Source organism: Pseudophryne corroboree, chromosome 11 (assembly GCF_028390025.1).
Source record: "Pseudophryne corroboree isolate aPseCor3 chromosome 11, aPseCor3.hap2, whole genome shotgun sequence".
Classification (NCBI taxonomy): Eukaryota; Metazoa; Chordata; class Amphibia; order Anura; family Myobatrachidae; genus Pseudophryne; species Pseudophryne corroboree.
The window spans coordinates 19,925,186-19,949,650 of record NC_086454.1 but is presented as its reverse complement, the minus strand read 5'-3'; the positions used below and the strand labels follow the sequence as shown (position 1 = coordinate 19,949,650).

Sequence of the window (24,465 nt, the reverse complement as noted above, 5' to 3'; positions counted from 1 at the left end):
GTCTGCTGCAGGATGTAATGGCGGTGTAAGTCTGGATGATTAGTAGCACACCTCATGTCACTGCCAGGTATAAGAAGTGTACAGTCAGTGCATTGCAGTGTCTGCTGCAGGATGTAATGGCGGGTGTAAGATGTCACTACTGGTATGAGGACTCTGCCTTCAGTCCCACTGATACAGAATACAGGCGGATCAGCTCTTCTGATCACAGCAATGTATAGAGTAACAATGGGGTACAGTCAGTAGGTAGACAGCATGTGGTTGACATGACAATGACCGACACAAGTGTTCTAGGCCATGTCATGTGACCACCATCAGTACAAGTGTCACCTCCCAGGATCCCAGCGCTCGCCACAGGTTACTGATCCCAGCGCTCGCCACAGGTTACTGATCCCAGCGCCCGCCACAGGTTACTGATCCCAGCGCTCGCCACAGGTTACTGATCCCAGCGCTCGCCACAGGTTACTGATCCCAGCGCTCGCCACAGGTTACTGATCCCAGCGCTCGCCACAGGTTACTGATCCCAGCGCTCGCCACAGGTTACTGATCCCAGCGCTCGCCACAGGTTACTGATCCCAGCGCTCGCCACAGGTTACTGATCCCAGCGCTCGCCACAGGTTACTGATCCCAGCGCTCGCCACAGGTTACTGATCCCAGTGCTCGCCACAGGTTACTGATCCCAGCGCTCGCCACAGGTTACTGATCCCAGCGCTCGCCACAGGTTACTGATCCCAGCGCTCGCCACAGGTTACTGATCCCAGCGCTCGCCACAGGTTACTGATCCCAGCGCTCGCCACAGGTTACTAATCCCAGCGCTCGCCACAGGTTACTGATCCCAGCGCTCGCCACAGGTTACTGATCCCAGCGCTCGCCACAGGTTACTGATCCCAGCGCTCACCACAGGTTACTGATCCCAGTACATGTCCGCGTGGATAGTAAATTAAGCAAATGGTGATAAACATGAAAACCCAAAGATACATGTGTCGACCATTGCCGTGTTGACCTTTTGTACCTGTCAACCTGATGCTAGTCCACCATATGGTGTCGACTGTCATGTAGACATTGTAGATTTATCATCTGGATACCGTAACAATGATGTAAGATCACAAAACGTGACCGGATTCAGTATGAAATCCTGATTGTCGGGATCTCGGTGGTCACAATACTGACGCCGTAATCCCCACCTCGAGCGCAGCATGTCACCTCGCAGGCTTACTGCGCTTTCCACGCTTTGGGCCCCGGTGGCGACCTTTGATCGCCACACTAATCTATTCCCCCTCGGGTGTAGAGGTGGACCACCACCTAAGGGGTCTGGGACTCCAGGTCGACAACAAAAAGGTCGACACACCTTAGGTCGACGCCAATTGGTCGGCATGGAAAAAGGTCGACATGAGTTTTTTATGTTTTTTTGGTGTCGTTTTCTTCGTAGAGTGACCGGGAACCCCAATTAGTGCACCGCGTCCCCTCGCATGGCTCGCCATGTTTCGGGCATGGTGCCTTCGCTCCGCTTCGCTCGGCACAGATTACCGTTCCAATCGTAGTCCACGTGGATCGTTAAGTATGAAAAGGTTCCAAAATAGGAAAAAATTGTGAAAAACTCATGTCGACCTTGTTCCATGTCGACCTTGTTCCTGTCGACCTTTTGTCCCATGTCGACCTAAGGTGTGTCGACCAATTGGCGTCGACCTAAGGTGTGTCGACCTGGAGTCCGGATACCCACCTAAGTGGGGATTCCAGGCTGCGGACGGGATTCCGACCACCAGCATTTTTCAACGGTATCTGGATTCCGGCATCAGCATTATGACCGCCGGAATCCCGCCATTCGGGAAATTAACTGCATACCGCTTGACCTTTATGGGACCTTTACATCCACACTTGGAGAGAGATAATAGTCTTGATGGGCCAATTAATGACGCTAACAGGGACACACCACCCCAAACAGTGACACCGGCGGAGCTGTGCCTCCCTCCCCGGTCGTTGTGCCCCTTTTCGACTGCACGGCCACGCCCCCACACCTCAGCTCCCTGCCCGCATGCTAACAGGAACATTAGATAAAGTACCAGCCAATCAGCTCCTGTCATTTTGTAAACACAGCCTGTAACATGACGGGCTGGTACTTTATCTCTCTCCGGGCGACAAGGTTTCCCCCACATATTTGTGTGGAAATGATTACGTTTAGCAGCAATTGTCAGACATGCTATGGATCTATACAGACCATACAGGCACCGCTTGATGCTCAGGATATAGGGTGCCCCCGAAATGTAGTGACATATTTTACTGGAGGTGGGTGCCTGGTACTAATATACCAACCTGTAACATAATACATTCTCCTTGCCAATGCACCTGTGCAAATAGACTTTATGTATTAGCCCAGTCATTAACTAAAATGTGATATCACAGAGGCATGAGGCATTTGGTGCCTTATTCATGACACTGTTTCCTGGTAAATTGTCAGGAGGCATTCTCATGATTGTTGGTTATATCCCGGAATGGATGCCTCCAGAAGCAGCTGACGGTTATACAGTGTATTACGTTATAGGGCACACTGTATTCTTTTTAAAATAAGTTCCCAATTATGTTACCGTTATATGAATACTGTCAGTCGTAAAATAAAGGACTTATAATCAATAAATAAAGGATACTGAACAGATGAGAATATTCTGAGTGGTATATGACAAATGATGTACCTACTGGCAGCCCATCTACCTATCTGACCGTTCATTCTCTGTCTCCTCTCATGACTCCACCTCCCCCTCACTTCCACTAACTGTAGGGGTACCCCAAGGTTCTGTCCTTGGTCCTCTTCTCTTCTCTCTATACGTCCTCACTAGGTAAGCTCATTAGCTCTTTTGATTTCCAATATCATCTCTATGCTGATGACACACAAATCTATCTTTCCTCTCCAGACCTCTCCCCTACTCTCCTCACTCGTATCTCCAACTGTCTCTCTGCTACCTCTTCCTGGATGTCCCAGCGCTTTCTTACACTTAACATGTCTAATAGGCCCTACACACTTGGCGATATTCTGAAAGATATGAACGATCTCGTTCATAAATGAACGAGAACTCGTTCATATCTTTCAGTGTGGAGACTTAAGCGATGAACGATGCGCGTCCCCGCGCTCGGTCATCGCTGGTCTCCCGCTGTGCATGCAGGCCAATATGGACGATCTCGTCCATATTTGCCTGCACTTCAATGCAGCCGCGTGACGGGGGGAGTGAAGAAACTTCACTCCCCCCGTCACTGCCCCCCCGCCGCTGGGTCGCTCGTCGGCCGCCAGGTCGCTCGTCGGCCGTATCGGCCGTCGGGCACCTCGGCGGCACATCGCCAAGTGAGTAGGGCCCTTAAGACCGAGCTGATCATCTTCCCTCCCTCCCGCATAACCTCACCTCCTACAATCTCATTATCTATTGATGGCACTACTATCTCCTCTAGCCCCCAAGTGCGCTGTCTTGGAGTAATCCTTGACTCCTCCCTCTCCTTCAAACCACACATTCAGCACCTCTCACACACCTGCCATTTTCATCTAAAAAATATTTCCAGGATCAGACCCTTTCATTCTGACCCAGGATGCTACTAAGACTCTTATCCACTCACTGGTCATCTCCAGACTGGACTACTGTAATCTCCTCCTGACTGGCATTCCTGACAAATACCTCTCTCCACTCCAATCTATCCTCAATGCTGCTGCCCGGCTCATTTTCCTCACCAAACGCACTACGTCCACCTCTCCTCTCTTACTAGACCTTCACTGGCTCCCCTTCCCTTTCAGAATCCATTTCAAGCTTCTCACACTCACTTACAAAGCCCTCACCCACTCCTCTCCCATCTACATCTCTGATCTTATCTCCCTCTACACTCCCACCCGTCCTCTTCACTCTGCTAATGCTCGCCAACTCTCCTGCCTACGGATTACTTCCTCCCACTCCTACCTCCAAGATTTTTCACGTGCTGCACCACTTCTCTGGAATTCCCTACCTCCCCCCCTCAGACTCTCCACCTCTCTACAAAACTTCAAACGGGCTCTCAAGACCCACTTCTTCACAAACCCAGCCAAATCTCACCCTAAACCTCTGTTCCACGCTCTCTATGTACCCCATCTGTGTCACCCCTGTCTGTCTACCCCTCCCCTTTAGAATGTAAGCTCTCACGAGCAGGGCCCTCTTCCCTCATGTGCTTACCCTTTTCTTACTTTAATTATCTTCAGCTGCACCAAATCCAGCAGTCTTCTGCCACCTGATACTTATTCCAGTGTCATCTGCTGATGTAGCTATGTTTATTTACCCTGTACTTGTCCTATATTGTCGTCAACTGTAAGTTGCTGTTTTCCTGTTTGATTATTTGTTTATGTACTCTGTAATTGGGCGCTGCGGAACCCTTGTGGCGCCATATAAATAAAGGATAATAATAATAATCTAGTGGTCGCCGGCACTCAAAACACTTGAGTCCCCCCCCCCCCCCCCCATAGAGGTGAGGAGCAGTGCCTTTTATTATATAAAATTATATACTTAGAACAACCTATGTTAAGTATATTTCTCATACGTCCTAGAGGATGCTGGGGACTCCAAAAGGACCATGGGGGGTATAGACTGGATCCGCAGGAGACATGGGCACTTTAAGACTTTCAACGGATGGGAACTGGCTCCTCCCTCTATGCCCCTCCTCCAGTTAGATTCTGTGCCCAGAGAGACTGGACACACAACAGGGGAGCTCTCCTGAGTTTCTCTGAAAAAGACTTTATGTTAGGTTTTTTATTTTCAGGGAGCACTGCTGGCAACAGGCTTCCTGCTTCGTGGGACTGAGGGGAGAGAAGCAGTCCTACTTCTGTGAGTTTAAAGGCTCTGCTTCTTAGGCTACTGGACACCATTAGCTCCAGAGGGTCTGATCACTTGGTATAGCCTAGCTGCTCGTTCCCGGAGCCGCACCGTCGTCCCCCTCACAGAGCCAGAAGAAAGAAGCCAGGTGAGTAACCGAAGTACAGAAGACTTCAGTAAAGACGACAGAAGACTTAAGTGTCAGAGGTACCGCGCAGCGCGCCATTGCTCCCACAAACAAGCGCCACTACATGGGTGCAGGGCGCAGTTGGGGGTGCCCTGGGTAGCAATAATACCTCAAGTTCAGCCTGGCAGAAGTAATATGCAGACCCCCGCCAGTATAAAGAAATAGCGGGACATAAGCGCACCATTCAGGGGGCGGGGCTTGGTCCTCCCAGCTCTAATCAGCGCCATTTTTCTCTTCACAGTGTGCTGCAGAGTAACAGGGTGCTAAACGGGGGGGGGGGGGGGGGGGCACAGCAAAGTTTGGTGTTGATTTATTATTTATAAAAAGCGCTGACAGGTCTGGGGTGTTTATTTATATATATATATATTACTTTCAGACCGGGATAGGCGCTGGGTGTGAGCTGGCATACTCCCTCTGTGTTTCTCTAATAGGCCTTATTGTGGGTCTGTCCCCTATATCCCAGTAGTGGGTGTCGGTACGCGTGTGTCGACATGTCTGAGGTTGAATGTTCTTCCCAGGAGGAGGCCGGAGTGGGGGAGTGAATCTGTCGGCACCGCCGACTGCTGATTGGGTAAATATGTGGAGTGTCTTGAATGCAAATGTGGCTTTGTTAAATAAAAGATTGGATAAATCTGAGGCTCAGAACCAAACATGGAGACAATCCATGGAAGATGCTTTATCCCAAACGCAGACTCCCTCAGGGTCACAGAAACGGTTGTTTACCCAAATAGCAGACACAGATACCGACACGGATTCGGATTCCAGTGTCGACTATAGTGATGCCAGATTGAATCCTGAACTGGTTAAGAGCATTCAGTACATGATTGTGGCAATTAAAGACATGTTACATATCATGGAAGTATGGCTGTTCCTGGTACTAGGGTCTGTATGTTTAAGGGAAAGAAACCTGAGGTAACGTTTCCTCCCTCTCATGAGCTGAACACTCTTTTTGAAAAGGCCTGGGAAATTCCTGACAAAAAGTTACTGATTCCCAAGAGGATTCTTATGGCATATCCGTTCCCCTCGGAGGACAGGGAAAAGTGGGAGTTAACGCCCTCTGTGGACAAAGCTCTAGCACGATTGTCCAAGAAGGTGGCGCTTCCGTCCCCTGACACGGCAGCCCTAAAGGATCCTGCGGATCGTAAGCAGGAATCTACCTTGAAATCTATTTATATCACTACAGGTACGCTGCTCAGACCTGGCGTGGCATCGGCATGGGTGAGTAGTGCGATTGAAAAGTGGGCAGATAACTTGTCATCTGAATTAGACACCCTGGATAGGGATAGCGTGCTTTTGACACTGGGTCATATCAGGGACGCTGCAGTCTACCTCGGAGGCTGCGAGAGATATTGGCCTCTTGGGATCAAGGGCCAATGCCATGGCGGTCTCGGCTAGAAGAGCATTATAGACTCATCAATGGAGTGGTGATGCTGACTCTAAGAAGGCTATGGAGTCTCTGCCGTATAAGGGCGGTGTTTTGTTTGGTGAGGGCCTTGCGGACCTGGTATCTACAGCTACCGCGGATAAGTCTTCTTTTCTACATTATGTCCCTGCTCAACAAAAGAAAACGTCCCATTATCAGATGCAGTCCTTTCGGTCTAATAAATTAAAAAAAGGACGAGGCTCCTCCTTCCTTGCTGGTAGAGGAAGGGGAAAAAGGTCGCCGGCTGTGGCAAGCTCCCAAGAGCAGAAGTCCTCCCCGGCTTCTACCAAAACCACCGCATGACGCTGGGCTCCGCTGCTGGAGTCCGCACCGGTGGGGGCGCGTCTTCAACTCTTTAGTCAAGTCTGGGCTTGCTCGGCCCTCGATCCTTGGGTACTAGAAATAGTGACCCATGGGTACAAACTGGAATTTCAAGACGTGCCCCCTCACCGTTTTTTCAAATCGGCCTTGCCAGCTTCCCTTCCGGAAATGGAGATGGTATGCGTTGCAATACAAAAGCTGTGTCAACATCAAGTCATTGTCACGGTACCCCCGTCACAACGGGGAGAAGGTTTTTATTCAAGTCTGTTCGTGGTCCCGAAGCCGGATGGCTCGGTCAGACCGATTCTGAACTTAAAATCCCTCAATTTATATCTGAAAAGATTCAAATTCAGGATGGAATCTCTCCGAGTAGTGATCTCCAGTCTGGAAGGGGGGGATTTTATGGCGTCAGTCGACATCAAAGATGCCTACTTACATGTCCCAATATTTCCTCCACATCTAGCTTACCTGAGGTTTGCTGTTCAGGATTGTCATTACCAATTTCAGACGTTGCCGTTTGGTCTTTCCACGGCTCCGAGGATTTTCACCAAGGTAATGGCGGAAATGATGGTGCTCCTGCGCAAGCAGGGGGTGTCACAATTATCCCGTACTTGGACGATCTCCTGATAAAGGCGAGATCAAAGGAGCAATTACTAAGAATCGTTGCACTCTCCCTGACAGTCCTGCAACAACATGGTTGGCTCCTAAATTTGTCAAAGTCACAGTTGGTTCCGACAACACGGATGTCATTCTTAGGCATGATCCTGGACACGGAACTGCAGAGAGTGTTTCTCCCAGTAGAAAAAGCTCTGGAAATCCAGAACATGGTGAAGGAGATTCTGAAACCGGCAAGAGTGTCGATTCATCAATGCACTCGGGTGCTGGGGAAGATGGTGGTGGCCTACGAAGCCATTCCGTTTGGCAGGTTCCATGCCAGGGTGTTTCAGTGGGACCTGTTGGACAAGTGGTCCGGGTCTCACCTACACATGCACCGGAAAATAAGCCTATCTTCCAGGACCAGAGTATCTCTCCTGTGGTGGCTCCGAAGTTCTCGCCTCCTAGAGGGACGCATGTTCGGGATCCAGGATTGGGTCCTGGTGACCACGGATGCAAGTCTCCGAGGCTGGGGAGCAGTCACGCAGGGGAAACATTTCCAGGGAAAATGGTCAAGCCAGGAAGCTTGTCTGCACATAAACATTCTGGAATTAAGAGCTATCTACAACGGCCTTCTACAAGCGGAACATCTTCTTCGTGGTCTACCCGTCCTGATTCAGTCGGACAACATAACAGCACTGGCGTACATAAACCGCCAGGGTAGAACAAAGAGCAGAGCGGCGATGGCAGAGGCCACAAAAGTTCTCAGCTGGGCGGAAAAACATGCAAGCGCTCTGTCAGCGGTCTTCATTCCGGGTGTGGACAACTGGGGAGCAGACTTCCTCAGCAGACACGATCTCCATCCAGGAGAGTGGGGTCTTCATCAAGAGGTCTTTGCAGAAGTGACAAGTCATTGGAGAATTCCTCTAATAGACATGATGGCATCTCGCCTCAACAAGAAGCTTCAGAGATATTTTTCCGGGTCGAGGGACCCTCAAGCCACTGCAGTGGACGCCCTGGTGACACCGTGGGTGTTTCAGTCGGTATATGTGTTCCCTCCACTTCCACTCATTTCAAAGGTGATAAGGATCGTAAGAAGAACAAGGGTTCAGGCGTTACTCATTGTTCCAGATTGACCATGGAGGGCCTGGTATCCGGATCTTCAGGAATTACTCATTATTATTATTTATTATCCTTTATTTATATGGCGCCAGAAGGGTTCCGCAGCGCCCAATTACAGAGTACATAAACAAATAATCAAGCAGGAAAACAGCAACTTACAGTTGACAACAATATAGGACAATTAGAGGGTAAATAAACATAGCTACATCAGCAGATGACACTGGAATAAGTATCAGGTGGCAGAAGACTGCTGGATTTGGTGCAGTTGAATATTATTAAAGTATGAAAAGGATAAGCACACGAGGGAAGAGGGCCCTGCTCGTGAGAGCTTACATTCTAAAGGGGAGGGGTAGACAGACAGGGGTGAGACAGATGGGCTACATAGAGAGCGTGGAACAGAGGTTTAGGGTGAGATTTGGCTGGGTTTGTGAAGAAGTGGGTCTTGAGAGCCCGTTTGAAGTTTTGTAGAGAGGGGGAGAGGTAGGGAATTCCAGAGAAGTGGTGCAGCACGTGAAAAATCTTGAAGGTAGGAGTGGGAGGAAGTAATCCGTAGGCAGGAGAGTCGGCGTGCAATAGCAGAGCGAAGAGGACGGGTGGGAGTGTAAAGGCAGATAAGGTCAGAGATGTAGATGGGAGAGGATTGGGCGAGGGCTTTGTAAGCAAGTGTGAGAAGCTTGAACTGGATTCTGAAAGGGAAGGGGAGCCAGTGAAGGTCTAGTAAGAGAGGAGAGGTGGACGTAGTGCGTTTGGTGAGGAAAATGAGCCGGGCAGCAGCATTGAGGATAGATTGGAGTGGAGAGAGGTATTTGTCAGGAATGCCAGTCAGGAGGAGATTACAGTAGTCCAGTCTGGAGATGACCAGTGAGTGGATAAGAGTCTTCGTAGCATCCTGGGTCAGAAAGGGTCTGATCCTGGAAATATTTTTTAGATGAAAACGGCAGGTTTGTGAGAGGTGCTGAATGTGTGGTTTGAAGGAGAGGGAGGAGTCAAGGATTACTCCAAGACAGCGCACTTGGGGGCTAGAGGAGATAGTAGTGCCATCAATAGATAATGAGATTGTAGGAGGTGAGGTTATGCGGGAGGGAGGGAAGATGTTCAGCTCGGTCTTAGACATGTTAAGTTTAAGAAAGCGCTGGGACATCCAGGAAGAGGTTGCAGAGAGACAGTTGGAGATACGAGTGAGGAGAGCAGGGGAGAGGTCTGGAGAGGAAAGATAGATTTGAGTGTCATCAGCATAGAGATGATATTGGAAACCAAAAGAACTAATGAGCTTACCTAGTGAGGACTTATAGAGCGAGAAGAGAAGAGGACCAAGGACAGAACCTTGAGGTACACCTACAGTTAGTGGAAGTGAGGGGGAGGTGGAGTCATGAGAGGAGACAGAGAATGAACGGTCAGATAGGAGATCCCTGGCCTCTTCCTCTAAGAGAGGACCTGTTACAGCAAGGGCCGTGCGTGTTCCAAGACTTACCCCGATTGCGTTTGGCGGCGTGGCGGTTGAACGCCAAATCCTAGCTCGGAAGGGTATTCCCGGTGAAGTCATCCGCACACTGCTTAAAGCTAGAAAGGAAGTAACAATGAAGCATTATCACTGTATTTGGAGAAAGTATGTGTCTTGGTGTGAATCCAAGAAGGCTCCTACGGAAGAATTTCAGCTGGGTTGTTTTCTCCATTTTTTGTAAGCAGGTGTGGATGCTGGCCTAAAGTTAGGCTCCATTAAAGTGCAGATTTCGGCCTTATCAATCTTCTTTCAGTTTGCTAGGGAGGGGCCTTAGACTGCACACCTATAGCTGCCAGTAATGTGAGGTGCTACCTACTGAGACTTGTAGTTCTACAGAAGAAAAGGGGGGGTGTTGTAGGTGTACTGTCTCTAGCATTACTGATATCATACAGCTTAGCATATAATAAATAGTGGAGTTTAGTTATGTATTGATCAATGCATGAAGCTGCAGCCCCGCGGCAAGGGACTCCACTCTGCTGCAGTACCTAACACTATAGGAGTTCAAACCTAGGGCACGGGACCCCACAAAAAACCACAGCCAAGCAACCCCAGGGCATCGCAGGGAATTATTATGTGTAGTGAGAAGGATTAAGGGATAGGTGAGAAAAAAAAGGGTGTTATGGGGTGAATTGATATAAGTGAAAAAAGTGTGTAACATGTATAATAAACAAACAAATGGTGAAAGTGCCAAATTAAATGTAATGCTGCGATGCCCTGTTGTCGCCCAGCCACGGCAGTCCAGGAGGCCCCGTACCCCAGGAGCCACCCCATTTCTGACCTATTGTTCAGAATAATTGGACTTACCTAGAATTGTGCAATCTTCTTTCAAAAAGAATTGGCCTCCCTTCCAGAAGTTCAGACTTTCGTGAAAGGTGTGCTGCACATCCAACCTCCGTTTGTGCCCCGGTGACACCGTGGGACCTTAACGTGGTGTTGCAGTTCCTTCAGTCACATTGGTTTGAACCTTTACAGAAGGTTGAGTTGAAATTTCTCTCGGAATTAGCGGCTTTGTCTCACAAGAGCCCCTATTTGATCTTCCATGTGGATAGAGCGGAATTGAGAACTCGTCAACAATTTCTGCCAAAGGTGGTTTCTTCGTTTCACATGAACCAACCTATTGTGGTGCCTGTGGCTGCTGAAGCCTTGGCTGATTCAAAGTCTCTCGATGTAGTCAGAGCTTTGCAAATGTATGTAGCCAGAACGGCTCGTATTAGGAAAACGGAGGCTCTGTTTATCCTGTATGCTTCCAACAAGCTTGGGGCTCCTGCTTCTAAGCAGACTATTGCACGCTGGATCTGTAATACGATTCGGCATGCTCATTCTACGGCTGGATTGCCGTTACTGAAGTCGGTGAAGGCCCATTCTACCAGGAAGGTGGGCTCATCTCGGGCGGCTGCCCGTGGAGTCTCGGCAGTTCAGCTTTGCCGAGCAGCTACTTGGTCGGGTTCAAACACTTTTGCTAAGTTCTACAAGTTTGATACCCTGGCTGATGAGGACCTCATGTTTGCTCAATCGGTGCTGCAGAGTCGTCCGCACTCTGCCGCCCGGTCTGGAGCTTTCGTATAAACCCCATGGTCCTTTTGGAGTCCCCAGCATCCTCTAGGACGTATGAGAAAATAGGATTTTAATACCTACCGGTAAATCCTTTTCTCTTAGTCCGTAGAGGATGCTGGGCGCCCGTCTCGGTGCGGACTCTATCTGCAGACTTGTTAATAGTTATTGTTTATGTTACACAAAAGTTGTGTTTCGGTTAAGATCGGCCTGTTGCTGATTTTGGTTCATGCCGTTAACTGGTATTTAGTTAAAAGCCATGTTGTACGGTGTGTTGTGGTGTGAGCTGGTTTGTATCTCACCCTTAGTTTAACAAAAATTATTTTCCTCGAAATGCCCGTCTCCCTGGGCACAGTTCCTATAACTGAGGTCGGGAGGAGGGGCATAGAGGGAGGAGCCAGTGCACACCCATTTAAAGTCTTAAAGTGCCCATGTCTCCTGCGGATCCCGTCTATACCCCCCATGGTCCTTTTGGAGTCCCCAGCATCCTCTACGGACTAAGAGAAAAGGATTTACCCGTAGGTATTAAAATCCTATTTTTTACTGTTATTTAGAAAGCTCATTCTATTAAATCCGCTATTAGAATTTGTTTTATAGCTTCATCCCTGAAATTAGTTAATACAGGTTCCATTACAGCAATTTCCAAGTTACATTGAACATTATGGCAGTCTGCGCCACCACTACCAGCCCTATGTGTGGTGGTTTGTCTGTCACAAGTCCTTGCTTTGTCGCTAGGAAGAAGTTGTTTCCCTTGAGAAAGCAGGGGTTTGTGGAGCGCGGGAGTAGTCGGGGTTTGTGGAGCGCGGGAGTAGGCAAGGGGTTTGTGGAGCGCGGGAGTAGGCGGGGGGTTTGTGGAGCGCGTGAGTAGGCGGGGGGTTTGTGGAGCGCGTGAGTAGGCGGGGGTTTGTGGAGCGCGGGAGTAGGCGGGGGTTTGTGGAGCGCTGGAGTAGGCGGGGGTTTGTGGAGCGCGGGAGTAGGCGGGGGTTTGTAGAGCGCAGGAGTAGGCGGGGGTTTGTGGAGCGCGGGAGTAGGCGGGGGGTTTGTGGAGCGTGAGTAGACGGAGGGTTTGTGGAGCGTGTGAGTAGGCGGGGGGTTTGTGGAGCGTGGGAGTAGGCGGCGCTTTGTGGAGCGCGGGAGTAGGAGCGGTTTGTGAAACACGTTACAGAGTTTTAAATTATTTTTTGTATTTTGAATCTAAAATATTCTGGCAAGCACCAACCATGGAAGTGCAATAACGCATGTTCCAAATTATACCATGGTTAGATGTAAGTCAGAGAGAATATAGTTATCGATATGTTTCTATTCAGAATTTGTTAACCGATATACTTTAAGCAAGGGTTAACTTGACAAAGGTCAGGATCCTTTCAGCATTTTCTGGTTTCAGTAGTCCATGGCGTGTGTTCCCTGAGACCTCTGACATCAGTTGGGGCGTCCTGTTGTAAAGGGCCCTTCTCATTGGTACATTTTTTGTTTTCCCATACATTGGGATGCTGTCCGCTCTGAGTTCAGTTTTTCTTCATTTTATTTCTCTTTCTTTCCAGTATAAATACAGGGACTTGTCAGTCCGGGAAATCGTAAATGTCACCTCCCTATACAGAGACCTGAAGCCATTGCTGGACTTTTACGGTACGTGTCTGCTCTGCATGTCAATCTGATGAGAGATTATTTATTACCAGTTATTTATATAGCACACACATATACTGCAGCGCTGTACAGATAATATTAGCCATTCACATCAGTCCCTGCTTCAGTGGAGCTTACAATCTATATTCCCTATCGAATGTACACACACACATTCACACTAGTGTTAATTTTGTTAGGAGCCAATTAACCTACTAGTATTGGATTGTGGGAGGAAACCGGAGTACCCAGAGGAAACCCACGCAAGTACGGGGGGGAATATACAAACTCTGCACAGTTAGGGCCATGGCGGGAATGGAACCCATGACCTCGGTGCTGTGAGGCAGTAATGCTAACCATTACACCCACCGTGCTGCCTGAGAATAATGAGCAGGGGACTGCTTGTGTTGGGATCTACACGGGTCTTGTGCTCTGGGCACTAAGGGGCACCTGTTCAGTACCATGGACAGAGTGTATCTAACACATGGAATAGGGATCTGGGACTCAGGGTCGACAGCAAATAGGTCGGCATGAAAAAAGGTGTGTGTTTTTTATGTTTTCTTCGTTATGTGACCGGGAACCCCAATTAGTGCACCGCGTCCCCTCACATGGCTCACTTCGCTCACCTTGCTTCGGGCTAGGTTACCGTTCCCAATTGTAGTCCACGTGGATCGTAAAGTATGAAAAAGTTCTAAAAATGGAAAGAAAAAAAAACATGGAAAAACTCATGTCGACCTTTTGTCTGTGTCGACCTATTTGTAGTGTTGACCTAAGGTGTGTCTACCAACTGGTGTCGACCTGGAGTCCAGATACCTGGAATAGATAGGCAAGGTAACCCTTTAGTCCCTGAGGTAGACATGATCCCTGTTAGTACTTTGGGGTCATTCCGAGTTGATCGCTAGCTGCCGTTGTTCACTGCGTATCGATCAGTGAAAAAAAATGGCTAATCTGCGCATGCGTATGCACCGCAATGCGCACGTGCGTCGTATGGGTACAAAGTCCATTGTGGTTTTGCACTGGTTCTAGTGACTATTCCAATCACGCAGCTGAACGCAAAGAGATTGACAGGAAAGGGGCGTTTCTGGGTGGCAACTGACCGTTTTCTGGGAGTGCTTAGAAAAACGCAGGCGTGACAGAAAAAACGCAGGCGTGGCTGGGCGGGTGTGTGACGTCAAAAGCCGTCCCTCCGTCGTTAGAATCAACGCACACGAAGAGTAACTACAGGGCTGGTCTTGTTTTGCTCAAAAAGATTTTGCAGGCGCTCTGCTGCACAGGCGTTCGCACTTCTGCAAAGCGAAAATACACACCCCCGTGGGCGGCGACAATGCGTTTGCACGGCTTCTAAAAACTGCTAGCGAGCGAACAACTCAGAATGACCCCTTTGTCCAGTTTGACCCCTTTGAGCAGATATGAGATTGGCCCCATATTAGTCATTAGAATAAAAGGCAGGGGTACTTTAGTAGAGGATAACCACAGCTTTAGCAGAGATGGACGATGCACAGGGGCCACTGTGGGCTAATACATTGCTGGTGGCACTTTGCACAGGGAGAATTGCTTCTTTTGATACAAATGGGTGCACAGAAGGGGTAAATTCTCTGTGATAACCTCCTGCACACGGGCACGATCGCTGACAGTCTGCGCTCACTGCTAGGCGCTGTTACTGAGGAGGGGATAATCGGGGGCTTTGATGGAAGACAGTATCGATCTCTGATTTGTCAGGTGTAGTGATGTAATTAGTACCCGCTTCCCAGTGTAGCTGCGTTTGGTGATGTATTATAGCGGACAGTCTGCAGAGACGCCCGGGGCATACGAAACGTGTAGAATCGGCACATAAACTGTGCATCCTGGCTACTCTGTATTGCACAAAGGTTATGTGAAAATGTCATACAGTATTTTACAATGAGAGAGACAATATTTGGTTTATTTAAACAAGAGTCACAGAATTGTTGCTGGGTAATTCCATGAAAATATGGACAGAGCCTAGAACATAGCCATCATAGGTACAAGATGTCGGCGTTATAACCAGGTGACAGCGTCTGTTTTACTAATAGAGGAAAATCATTTTGACTTGTGATCTAGTACTTTATATTCCGTCTCTATACACTATTAGTGTTCACTGAATGAAAGCAGTATTATGGGCAGGCTTCATTCATTTGCATATAAAGTAATGAAAATATGTGTTTGATTAAATTATTACATAATATCTTGATACTAGGGTTAGTATAATGGAAATAAGGCAATTTAACAGCAATAAATAATTCTATCTCCATGATATGGTTAAATGAAACGTACAACAGTAAAGGCGAATCCGTTACCGAAAAATGGTGATTGGTTGTTTAGATTCTGAGATACAGGTACAGCTCCGATAATCTAACATTGTTGGTTACAGCGGTATCAGTGGCATCATGACTCCTCCCGCCCCCTCCGCAGCCTAAATCTACCCCGCAGCCCTCCTGCAGCATAACTCCCCTCCAGCGCACCTAAACCTCCCGCAGCCCTCCTGCAGCATAACTCCCCTCCAGCGCACCTAAACCTCCCGCAGCCTAACTCCCCTCCAGCGCACCTAAACCTCCCGCAGCCTAACTCCCCTCCAGCGCACCTAAACCTCCCGCAGCCTAACTCCCCTCCACAGCACCTAAACCTCCCGCAGCCTAACTCCCCTCCACAGCACCTAAACCTCCCGCAGCCTAACTCCCCTCCAGCGCACCTAAACCTCCCGCAGCCTGACTCCCCTCCACAGCACCTAAACCTCCCGCAGCCTAACTCCCCTCCAGCGCACCTAAACCTCCCGCAGCCTAACTCCCCTCCACAGCACCTAAACCTCCCGCAGCCTAACTCCCCTCCAGCGCACCTAAACCTCCCGCAGCCTGACTCCCCTCCACAGCACCTAAACCTCCCGCAGCATAACTCCCCTCCAGCGTACCTAAACCTCCCGCAGCCTAACTCCCCTCCAGCGCACCTAAACCTCCCGCAGCCTAACTCCCCTCCAGCGCACCTAAACCTCCCGCAGCCTGACTCCCCTCCACAGCACCTAAACCTCCCGCAGCCTGACTCCCCTCCACAGCACACCTAAACCTCCCGCAGCCTAACTCCCCTCCAGCGCACCTAAACCTCCCGCAGCCTAACTCCCCTCCAACGCACCTAAACCTCCCGCAGCCTGACTCCCCTCCACAGCACCTACACCTCCCACAGCCTAACTCCCCTCCACAGCACCTAACCCTCTCGCAGCCTGACTCCCCTCCACAGCACCTAACCCTCCCGCAGCCTGACTCCCTTCCACAGCACCTAAACCTCCCGCATCCTGACTCCCCTCCACAGCACCTAAACCTCCCGCAGCCTAACTCCCCTCCACAGCACCTAAACCTCCCGCAGCCTGACTCCCCTCCACAGCACCTAAACCTCCCGCAGCCTGACTCCCCTCCACAGCACCTAAACCTCCCGCAGCCTAACTCCCCTCCACAGCACCTAAACCTCCCGCAGCCTGACTCCCCTCCACAGCACCTAAACCTCCCGCAGCCTGACTCCCCTCCACAGCACCTAAACCTCCCGCAGCCTGACTCCCCTCCACAGCACCTAAACCTCCCGCAGCCTAACTCCCCTCCACAGCACCTAAACCTCCCGCAGCCTGACTCCCCTCCACAGCACCTAAACCTCCCGCAGCCTGACTCCCCTCCACAGCACCTAAACCTCCCGCAGCCTGACTCCCCTCCACAGCACCTAAACCTCCCGCAGCCTGACTCCCCTCTACAGCACCTAAACCTCCCGCAGCCTGACTCCCCTCCACAGCACCTAAACCTCCCGCAGCCTGACTCCCCTCTACAGCACCTAAACCTCCCGCAGCCTAACTCCCCTCCACAGCACCTAAACCTCCCGCAGCCTGACTCCCCTCCACAGCACCTAAACCTCCCGCAGCCTAACTCCCCTCCACAGCACCTAAACCTCCCGCAGCCTGACTCCCCTCCACAGCACCTAAACCTCCCGCAGCCTGACTCCCCTCCACAGCACCTAAACCTCCCGCAGCCTGACTCCCCTCCACGGCACCTAAACCTCCCGCAGCCTGACTCCCCTCCACAGCACCTAAACCTCCCGCAGCCTGACTCCCCTCCACAGCACCTGTTATACAGTTACCAGAGTTGCACCCAGCATGCGTTCATTGGGTTGGGGCTGGGATCCCGGCGGTCATCATCCTGATGCCGGGATCCCGGGCGCGAGAATGCCGGCAGGGGAGTCGAGCGCAATGAAGCCCCTTGCGGGCTTAGTGGCTCGCTGCGCTCACCACAGGTTCTATTCCCACCCTACGGGTGTCGTGAACATCCACGAGTGGAAATAGACCCTGTTGGTCGGGATTGCGTGTGTCAGGATTTCGACGTTGCTATCCTGACCGCCAGGATCGCGACTGCCGGCTATGTAACCGCATCTCGTGTTCCTCATCGCATCATTCCCGGCTTACACGTCATGGTTTCCATATCCTTGGTTCCCGGAATTATCATGCGCTGTGTACTCTCAGCTTACGTATAGAACAAGAGTAACTAGAGTAATAAGAAGACAGTAATATATAGTATAGTAACAATTAAACCGTAAAATAATTATATATTTACTACTAATAATAGATTGTTTTGGTGGGAAATGTTTTCCACATGAAAGGCTGCTGTACCCGTCCTACATTCATACTTGGCCTGTGATGGGGGGAGTGTATGAGAAAACCTGTTCTGTGGGTTCCCGTTGAGAACAAAGTGGCCACTGTCTCCTGATGACAGCGGAGGGGCCGCCACTGCACAGAGCTTAGTGACTCAGAACCCTGTGTAATCTGTACAACTGCGCCCCCTACTGACACTCTCTGCTAGCACCTGTAACGCTGTGAGTCTCCGAGCCCGGATCCCTGCCCCCCACCCCCCTTGCCCCAGTCAATGTGACCGGAGCTGCCATCATAGGGGGCACTGCTCTGCCTATATGCGATGTCTGCAGATTCCTGGGAGAGGTCTTGTAGATGCGCATGGGGCTAACCATACAGAGGATATTATTCAGGTTTGTTAGCAAACCAAAAAAGCGCACTAATGGGCAAAACCATGTGCAGTGCAGGTGGGGCAGATGTAACATGTGCAGAGAGAGTTAGATTTGGGTGGGGGGTGTTCAAACTGAAATCTAAATTGCAGTGTAAAAATAAAGCAGACGGTATTTACCCTGCACAGAAACAATATAACCCACCCAAATCTAACTCTCTCTGCACATGTTACATCTGCCCCACCTGCAGTGCACATGGTTTTGCCCATTAGCTAGCAAATTTGCTGCTGCGATTAGATCTGAATTACCCCCCTTGTGCACTGCAGGTGTGGCAGATGTAACATGTGCAGAGAGAGTTAGATTTTGGTGGGATATTTTGTTTCTGTGCAGGGTAAATACTGGCTGCTTTATTTTTACACTGCAATTTAGATTTCAGTTTGAACACATCCCATCCAATCATACAGTGGAAAACGCTAATTAAAACTACAGATGTGTCCTCATACATCATTACTGCAGCCGCATCAATTAGCCCCTCTCAGCGCGCAGGGTCCTGTGAGACTCTGCTAGCTTTGGGTGTAGTTATTGCCAGAAATGTGTCTTAATCACAATATGACTAGGACGCATGCGGAGACTGTACTAAGTAGTGCGACACTTCTATATCTGTGTGCAACTGAATCTGCGTATGAAGTGCTACAATGTAGCAGCCACAGCTTTTTCTTAAATGCCAGTTCCGTTGTGCTACTTATACAGACTCGGCCGCACACAGATATACCAAGGTAATTATGCCGGACTCTAAGGGAGTCTGGAGGCTCACTCACGCCGTGCATCTCCCGCTGCGTGGTGTATTGAGGCTGGATGCATGAGGATGCATCTGTATGTGTGGACAATGTCTCCGTTATTGATTGCTTTGTTGGAGCGCGTCACCAATAGCTTTCCCCTTACGTGAGCTGATCACAAAATTATTTCTATCTAAATGTCTGGAAATGGCGGCTGACTCCACATTGACGTATGCACAGCTAGTGAGCGACGGCGGTGGCAGGAGAAAGGAAGGTTTTATGTTAGCGGCAGAGGGATGAATCACAGATATCATTTGTATTTTCTTACGTATAATACTTTTCTCTAACGTCCTAAGTGGATGCTGGGGACTCCGTCAGGACCATGGGGAATAGCGGCTCCGCAGGAGACAGGGCACAAAAGTAAAAGCTTTAGGATCAGGTGGTGTGTACTGGCTCCTCCCTCTATGACCCTCCTCCAAGCCTCAGTTAGGTTTTTGTGCCCGTCCGAGCAGGGTGCAATCTAGGTGGCTCTCTTAAGGAGCTGCTTAGAAAAAGTTTTTAGGTTTCTTATTTTCAGTGAGTCCTGCTGGCAACAGGCTCACTGCATCGAGGGACTTAGGGGAGAGAAGTTCAACTCACCTGCGTGCAGGATGGATTGGCTTCTTAGGCTACTGGACACCATTAGCTCCAGAGGGAGTCGGAACACAGGTCTCACCCTGGGGTTCGTCCCGGAGCCGCGCCGCCGACCCCCCTTGCAGATGCCGAAGATGGAAGAGGTCCAGAAGCAGGCGGCAGAAGACTCTTCAGTCTTCCTGAGGTAGCGCACAGCACTGCAGCTGTGCGCCATTGTTGTCACACACTTCACACCAACGGTCACGGAGGGTGCAGGGCGTTGCTGGGGGCGCCCTGGGCAGCAATGTATAATACCTTTTATGGCTAAAAATACATCACATATAGCCCCTGGAGGCTATATGGATGTATTTAACCCCTGCCAGGTCTCAGAAAAACGGGAGAAGAAGCCCGCCGAAAAGGGGGCGGGGCCTATTCTCCTCAGCACACGGCGCCATTTTCCTGCTCAGCTCTGCTGTGAGGAAGGCTCCCAGGCTCTCCCCTGCACTACAGAAACAGGGTTACAACAGAGAGGGGGGGCACTTATTTGGCGATATGATTACATATGTGAAAATGCTATAAGGGAAAACACTTGTATAAGGGGTTGTCCCTGTATAATTATAGCGTTTTTGGTGTGTGCTGGCAAACTCTCCCTCTGTCTCCCCAAAGGGCTAGTGGGGTCCTGTCCTCTATCAGAGCATTCCCTGTGTGTGTGCTGTGTGTCGGTACGTGTGTGTCGACATGTAGGAGGACGATGTTGGTGAGGAGGCGGAGCAAATTGCCTGTATTGGTGATGTCACTCTCTAGGGAGTCGACACCGGAATGGATGGCTTATTTAGGAATTACGTGATAATGTCAACACGATGCAAGGTCGGTTGACGACATGAGACGGCCGGCAAACAAATTAGTACCTGTCCAGGCGTCTCAGACACCGTCAGGGGCTTGTAAAAACGCCCATTTACCTCAGTTGGTCGACACAGACACAGACACGGACACTGACTTCAGTGTCGACGGTGAAGAAACAAACGTATTTTCCTTTAGGGCCACACATTACATGTTAAGGGCAATGAAGGAGATGTTACATATTTCTGATACTACAAGTACCACAAATAAGGGTATTATGTAGGGTGGGAATAATCTACTTGTAGTTTTTCCTGAATCAGATAAATTAAAGTGTGTGATGATACGTGGGTTTCCTCCGATAGAAAATTATTGGCGGTATACCCTTTCCCGCCAGAAGTGAGGGCGAGTTGGGAAACACACCTTAGGGTGGATAAGGCGCTCACACGCTTATAAAAACAAGTGGCGTTACCGTCTCCAGATACGGCCGCCCTCAAGGAGCCAGCTGATAGGAAGCTGAAAAATATCCTAAAAAGTATATACACACATACTGGTGTTATACTACGACCAGCAATCGCCTCAGCCTGGATGTGCAGCGCTGGGGGGGCTTGGTCGGATTTCCTGACTGAAAATATTGATACCCTTGACAGGGACAATATTTTATTGAATATAGAGCATTTTAAGGATGCATTTCTATATATGCGAGATGCACAGAGGGATATTTGCATTCTGGCATCAAGAGTAAATGTGATGTCCATATCTGCCAGACGATGTTTATAGACACGACAGTGGTCAGGTGATGCAGATTCCAGACGGCACATGGAAGTATTGCCGTATAAAGGGGCGGTCCATAGGACCTGGTGGCCATGGCAACAGCTGGAAAATCCACTTTTGTTACCCCAAGTCACATCTCAGCAGAAAAGGACACAGTCTTTTCAGTCTCAGTCCTTTCGTACCCATAAAGGCAGGCGGGCAAAAGGCCAGTCATATCTGCCCAGGGTTAGAGGAAAGGGAAGAAGACTGCAGCAGGCAGCCCATTCCCAGGAACAGAAGTCCTCCACAGCTTCTGCCAAGTCCGCAGCATGACGCTGGGGCCATACAAGCGGACTCAGGTGCGGTGGGGGGTCATCTCAAGAGTTTCAGCACGCAGTGGGCTCACTCGCAAGTGGACTCCTGGATCTTACACGTAGTATCCCAGGTGTACATTGGAAATTCGAGACGTCTCCCCCTCACAAGTTCCTGAAGTCTGCTTTACCAACGTCTCCCTCCGACAGGGAGGCAGTATTGGAAAAAAATTCACAGGCTGTATTCCCAGCAGGTGATAATCAAAGTACCCCTCCTACAACAAGGGAAGGGGTATTATTCCACACTATATTGTGGTACTGAAGCCAGACGGCTCGGTGAGATCTGAAAGATTTGAACAATTACATACAAGGGTTCAAATCAGGATGGAGTCGCTCAGAGCAGTGATAGCGAACCAGGACGATATGGTGTCACTGGATATCAGGGACGCCTACCTACATGTCCAAATTTTGCCCTTCTCACCAAGGGTATCTCAGGTTCGTGGTACAGAACTGTCACTATCAGTTCAGACGCTGCCGTTTGGATTGTCCACGGCACCCCGGGTCTTTACCAAGGTAATGGCCGAAATGATGATTCTTCCTAAAAGAAATATGGACGCTTTCCTGATAAGGGCAAGGTCCAGAGAACAGTTGGCGGTCGGAGTAGCACTATCTCAAGTAGTTCTACGACAGCACGAGTGGATTCTAAATATTCCAAAATCGCAGCTTTTTCCGACGACACGTCTAATGTTCCTAGGGATGATTCTGGACACAGTCCAGAAAAGGATGTTTTCTCCCGGAGAAGAAAGCCAGGGAGTTATCCGAGCTAGTCAGGAACCTCCTAAAACCAGGAAAAGTATCAGTGCATCATTGCACAAGGGTCCTGTGAAAAATGGTGGTTTCTTACAAAGCGATCCCATTCGGTAGATTTCACGCAAGAACCTTTCAGTGGGATCTGCTGGGAAAATGGTCCGGATCGCATCTTCAGATGCATCAGCAGATAACCCTGTCTCCAAGGACAAGGGTGTTTTCTTCTGCGGTGGCTGCAGAGTGCTCATCTATGAAAGGGCCGCAGATTCGGCATTCAGGACTGGGTCCTGGTGACCACGGATGCCAGCCTGAGTGGCTGAAGAGCAGTCACACAAGGAAAAAATTTCCAGGGAGTGTGATCAAGTCTGGAGATTTCTCTCCACATAAATATACTGGAGCTAAGGGCAATTTACAAGGCTCTAAGCTTAGCAAGACCTCTGCTTCAAGGTCAGCCGGTATTGATCCAGTGGGACAACATCACGGCAGTCGCCCACGAAAACAGACAGGGCGGCACAAGAAGCAGGAGGGAAATGGCAGAAACTGCAAGGATTCTTCGCTGGGCGAAAAATCATGTGATAACACTCTCAGCAGTGTTAATTCCGGGAGTGGAAAACTGGGAAGCAGACTTCCTCAGCAGGCATAACCTCTACCCGGGAGAGTGGGGACTTCAGCGGGAAGTCTTCCACATGATTGTAAACCGTTGGGAAAAACCAAAGGTGGACATGATGGCGTCCCGCCTGAACAAAAAACTAGACAGATATTGCGCCAGGTCAAGGGACCCTCAGGCAATAGCGGTGGACGCTCTGGTAACACTGTGGGTGTACCAGTCAGGGTATGTGTTCCCTCATATGCATCTCATACCAAAGTACTGAGAATCATAAGAAGGAGATGAGTAAGAACGATACTCGTGGTTCCGGATGGGTCAAGAAGGACTTGGTACCCGGAACTTCAAGAGATGCTCACGGAAGAACCGTGGCCTCTACCTTTAAGAAAGGACCTGCTCCAGCAGGGGCCTTGTCTGTTCCAAGACTTACCGCGGCTGCGTTTGACGGCATGGCAGTTGAACGCCGGATCCTGAAAGGGCATTCCAGATGAAGTCATCCCTACCCTGGTCGAAGCCAGGAAGGATGTAACCGCAAAACATTTTCACCGCATTTGGCGAAAATATGTTGCGTGGTGTGAGGCCAAGAAGGTCCCTACAGAGGAATTCCAACTGGGTCGTTTCCTACATTTCCTGAAAACAGGACTGTCTATGGGCCTAAAATTAGGGTCCATTAAGGTTCAAATTTCGACCCTGTCGAATTTCTTCCAGAAAGAACTGGCTTCAGTGCCTGAAGTTCAGACGTTTGTAAAAGGGGTACTGCATATACAGCCTCCTTTTGTGCCCCAGTGGCACCTTGGGATCTCAATGTTGTTTTGAGTTTCCTAAAGTCACATTGGTTTGATCCATTCACCACTGTGGACTTAAAATATTTCACATGGAAGGTGATGATGCTATTAGCCCTGGCTTCAGCCAGGCGTGTGTCAGAATGGGCGGCTTTATCATATAAAAGCCCTTACTTAATTTTTCATTCTGACAGGGCAGAATTGAGGACTCGTCCTCAATTTTCTCCTTAAGGTGTTTTCTGTTTTTCACATGAATCAACCTATTGTGGTACCTGCGGCTACTAGGGACTTGGAGGACTCCAAGTTACTTGACGTTGTCAGGGCCCTGAAAATATATGTTTCCAGGACGACTGGAGTCAGAAATCTGACTCGCTGTTTAGCCTGTATGCACCCAACAAGATGGGTGTTCCTGCTTCTAAGCAGACGATTGCTCGCTGAATTTGTAGTACAATTCAGTTTGCACATTCTGTGGCAGGCCTGCCACAGCCAAAAATCTGTAAATGCCCACTCCACAAGGAAGGTGGGCTCATCTTGGGCGGCTGCCCGAGGGGTCTCGGCTTTACAACTTTGCCGAGCAGCTACTTGGTCAGGAGCAAATACGTTTGTAAAATTCTACAAAATTGATATCCTGGCTGAGGAGGACCTGGAGTTCTCTCATTTGGTGCTGCAGAGTCATCCGCACTCTCCCGCCCGTTTGGGAGCTTTGGTATAATCCCCATGGTCCTGACGGAGTCCCCAGCATCCACTTAGGACGTCAGAGAAAATAAGAATTTACTTACCGATAATTCTATTTCTCGTAGTCCGTAGTGGATGCTGGGCGCCCATCCCAAGTGCGGATTGTCTGCAATACTT

General features: G+C 49.7%; 1 protein-coding gene across 2 annotated transcripts in view; it reads left to right on the top strand.

The window, feature by feature from the left end:
- TSG101 (tumor susceptibility 101) overlaps positions 1-24,465 on the top strand; it is a 105,744-nt gene that overhangs the window by 11,529 nt on the left and 69,750 nt on the right. For both annotated transcript variants that reach the window (XM_063946351.1, XM_063946350.1), the window contains exon 2: positions 13,052-13,136. In XM_063946351.1, coding sequence (XP_063802421.1) covers positions 13,052-13,136 — 85 coding nt within the window. The remainder of the gene's footprint in view (positions 1-13,051; positions 13,137-24,465) is intronic.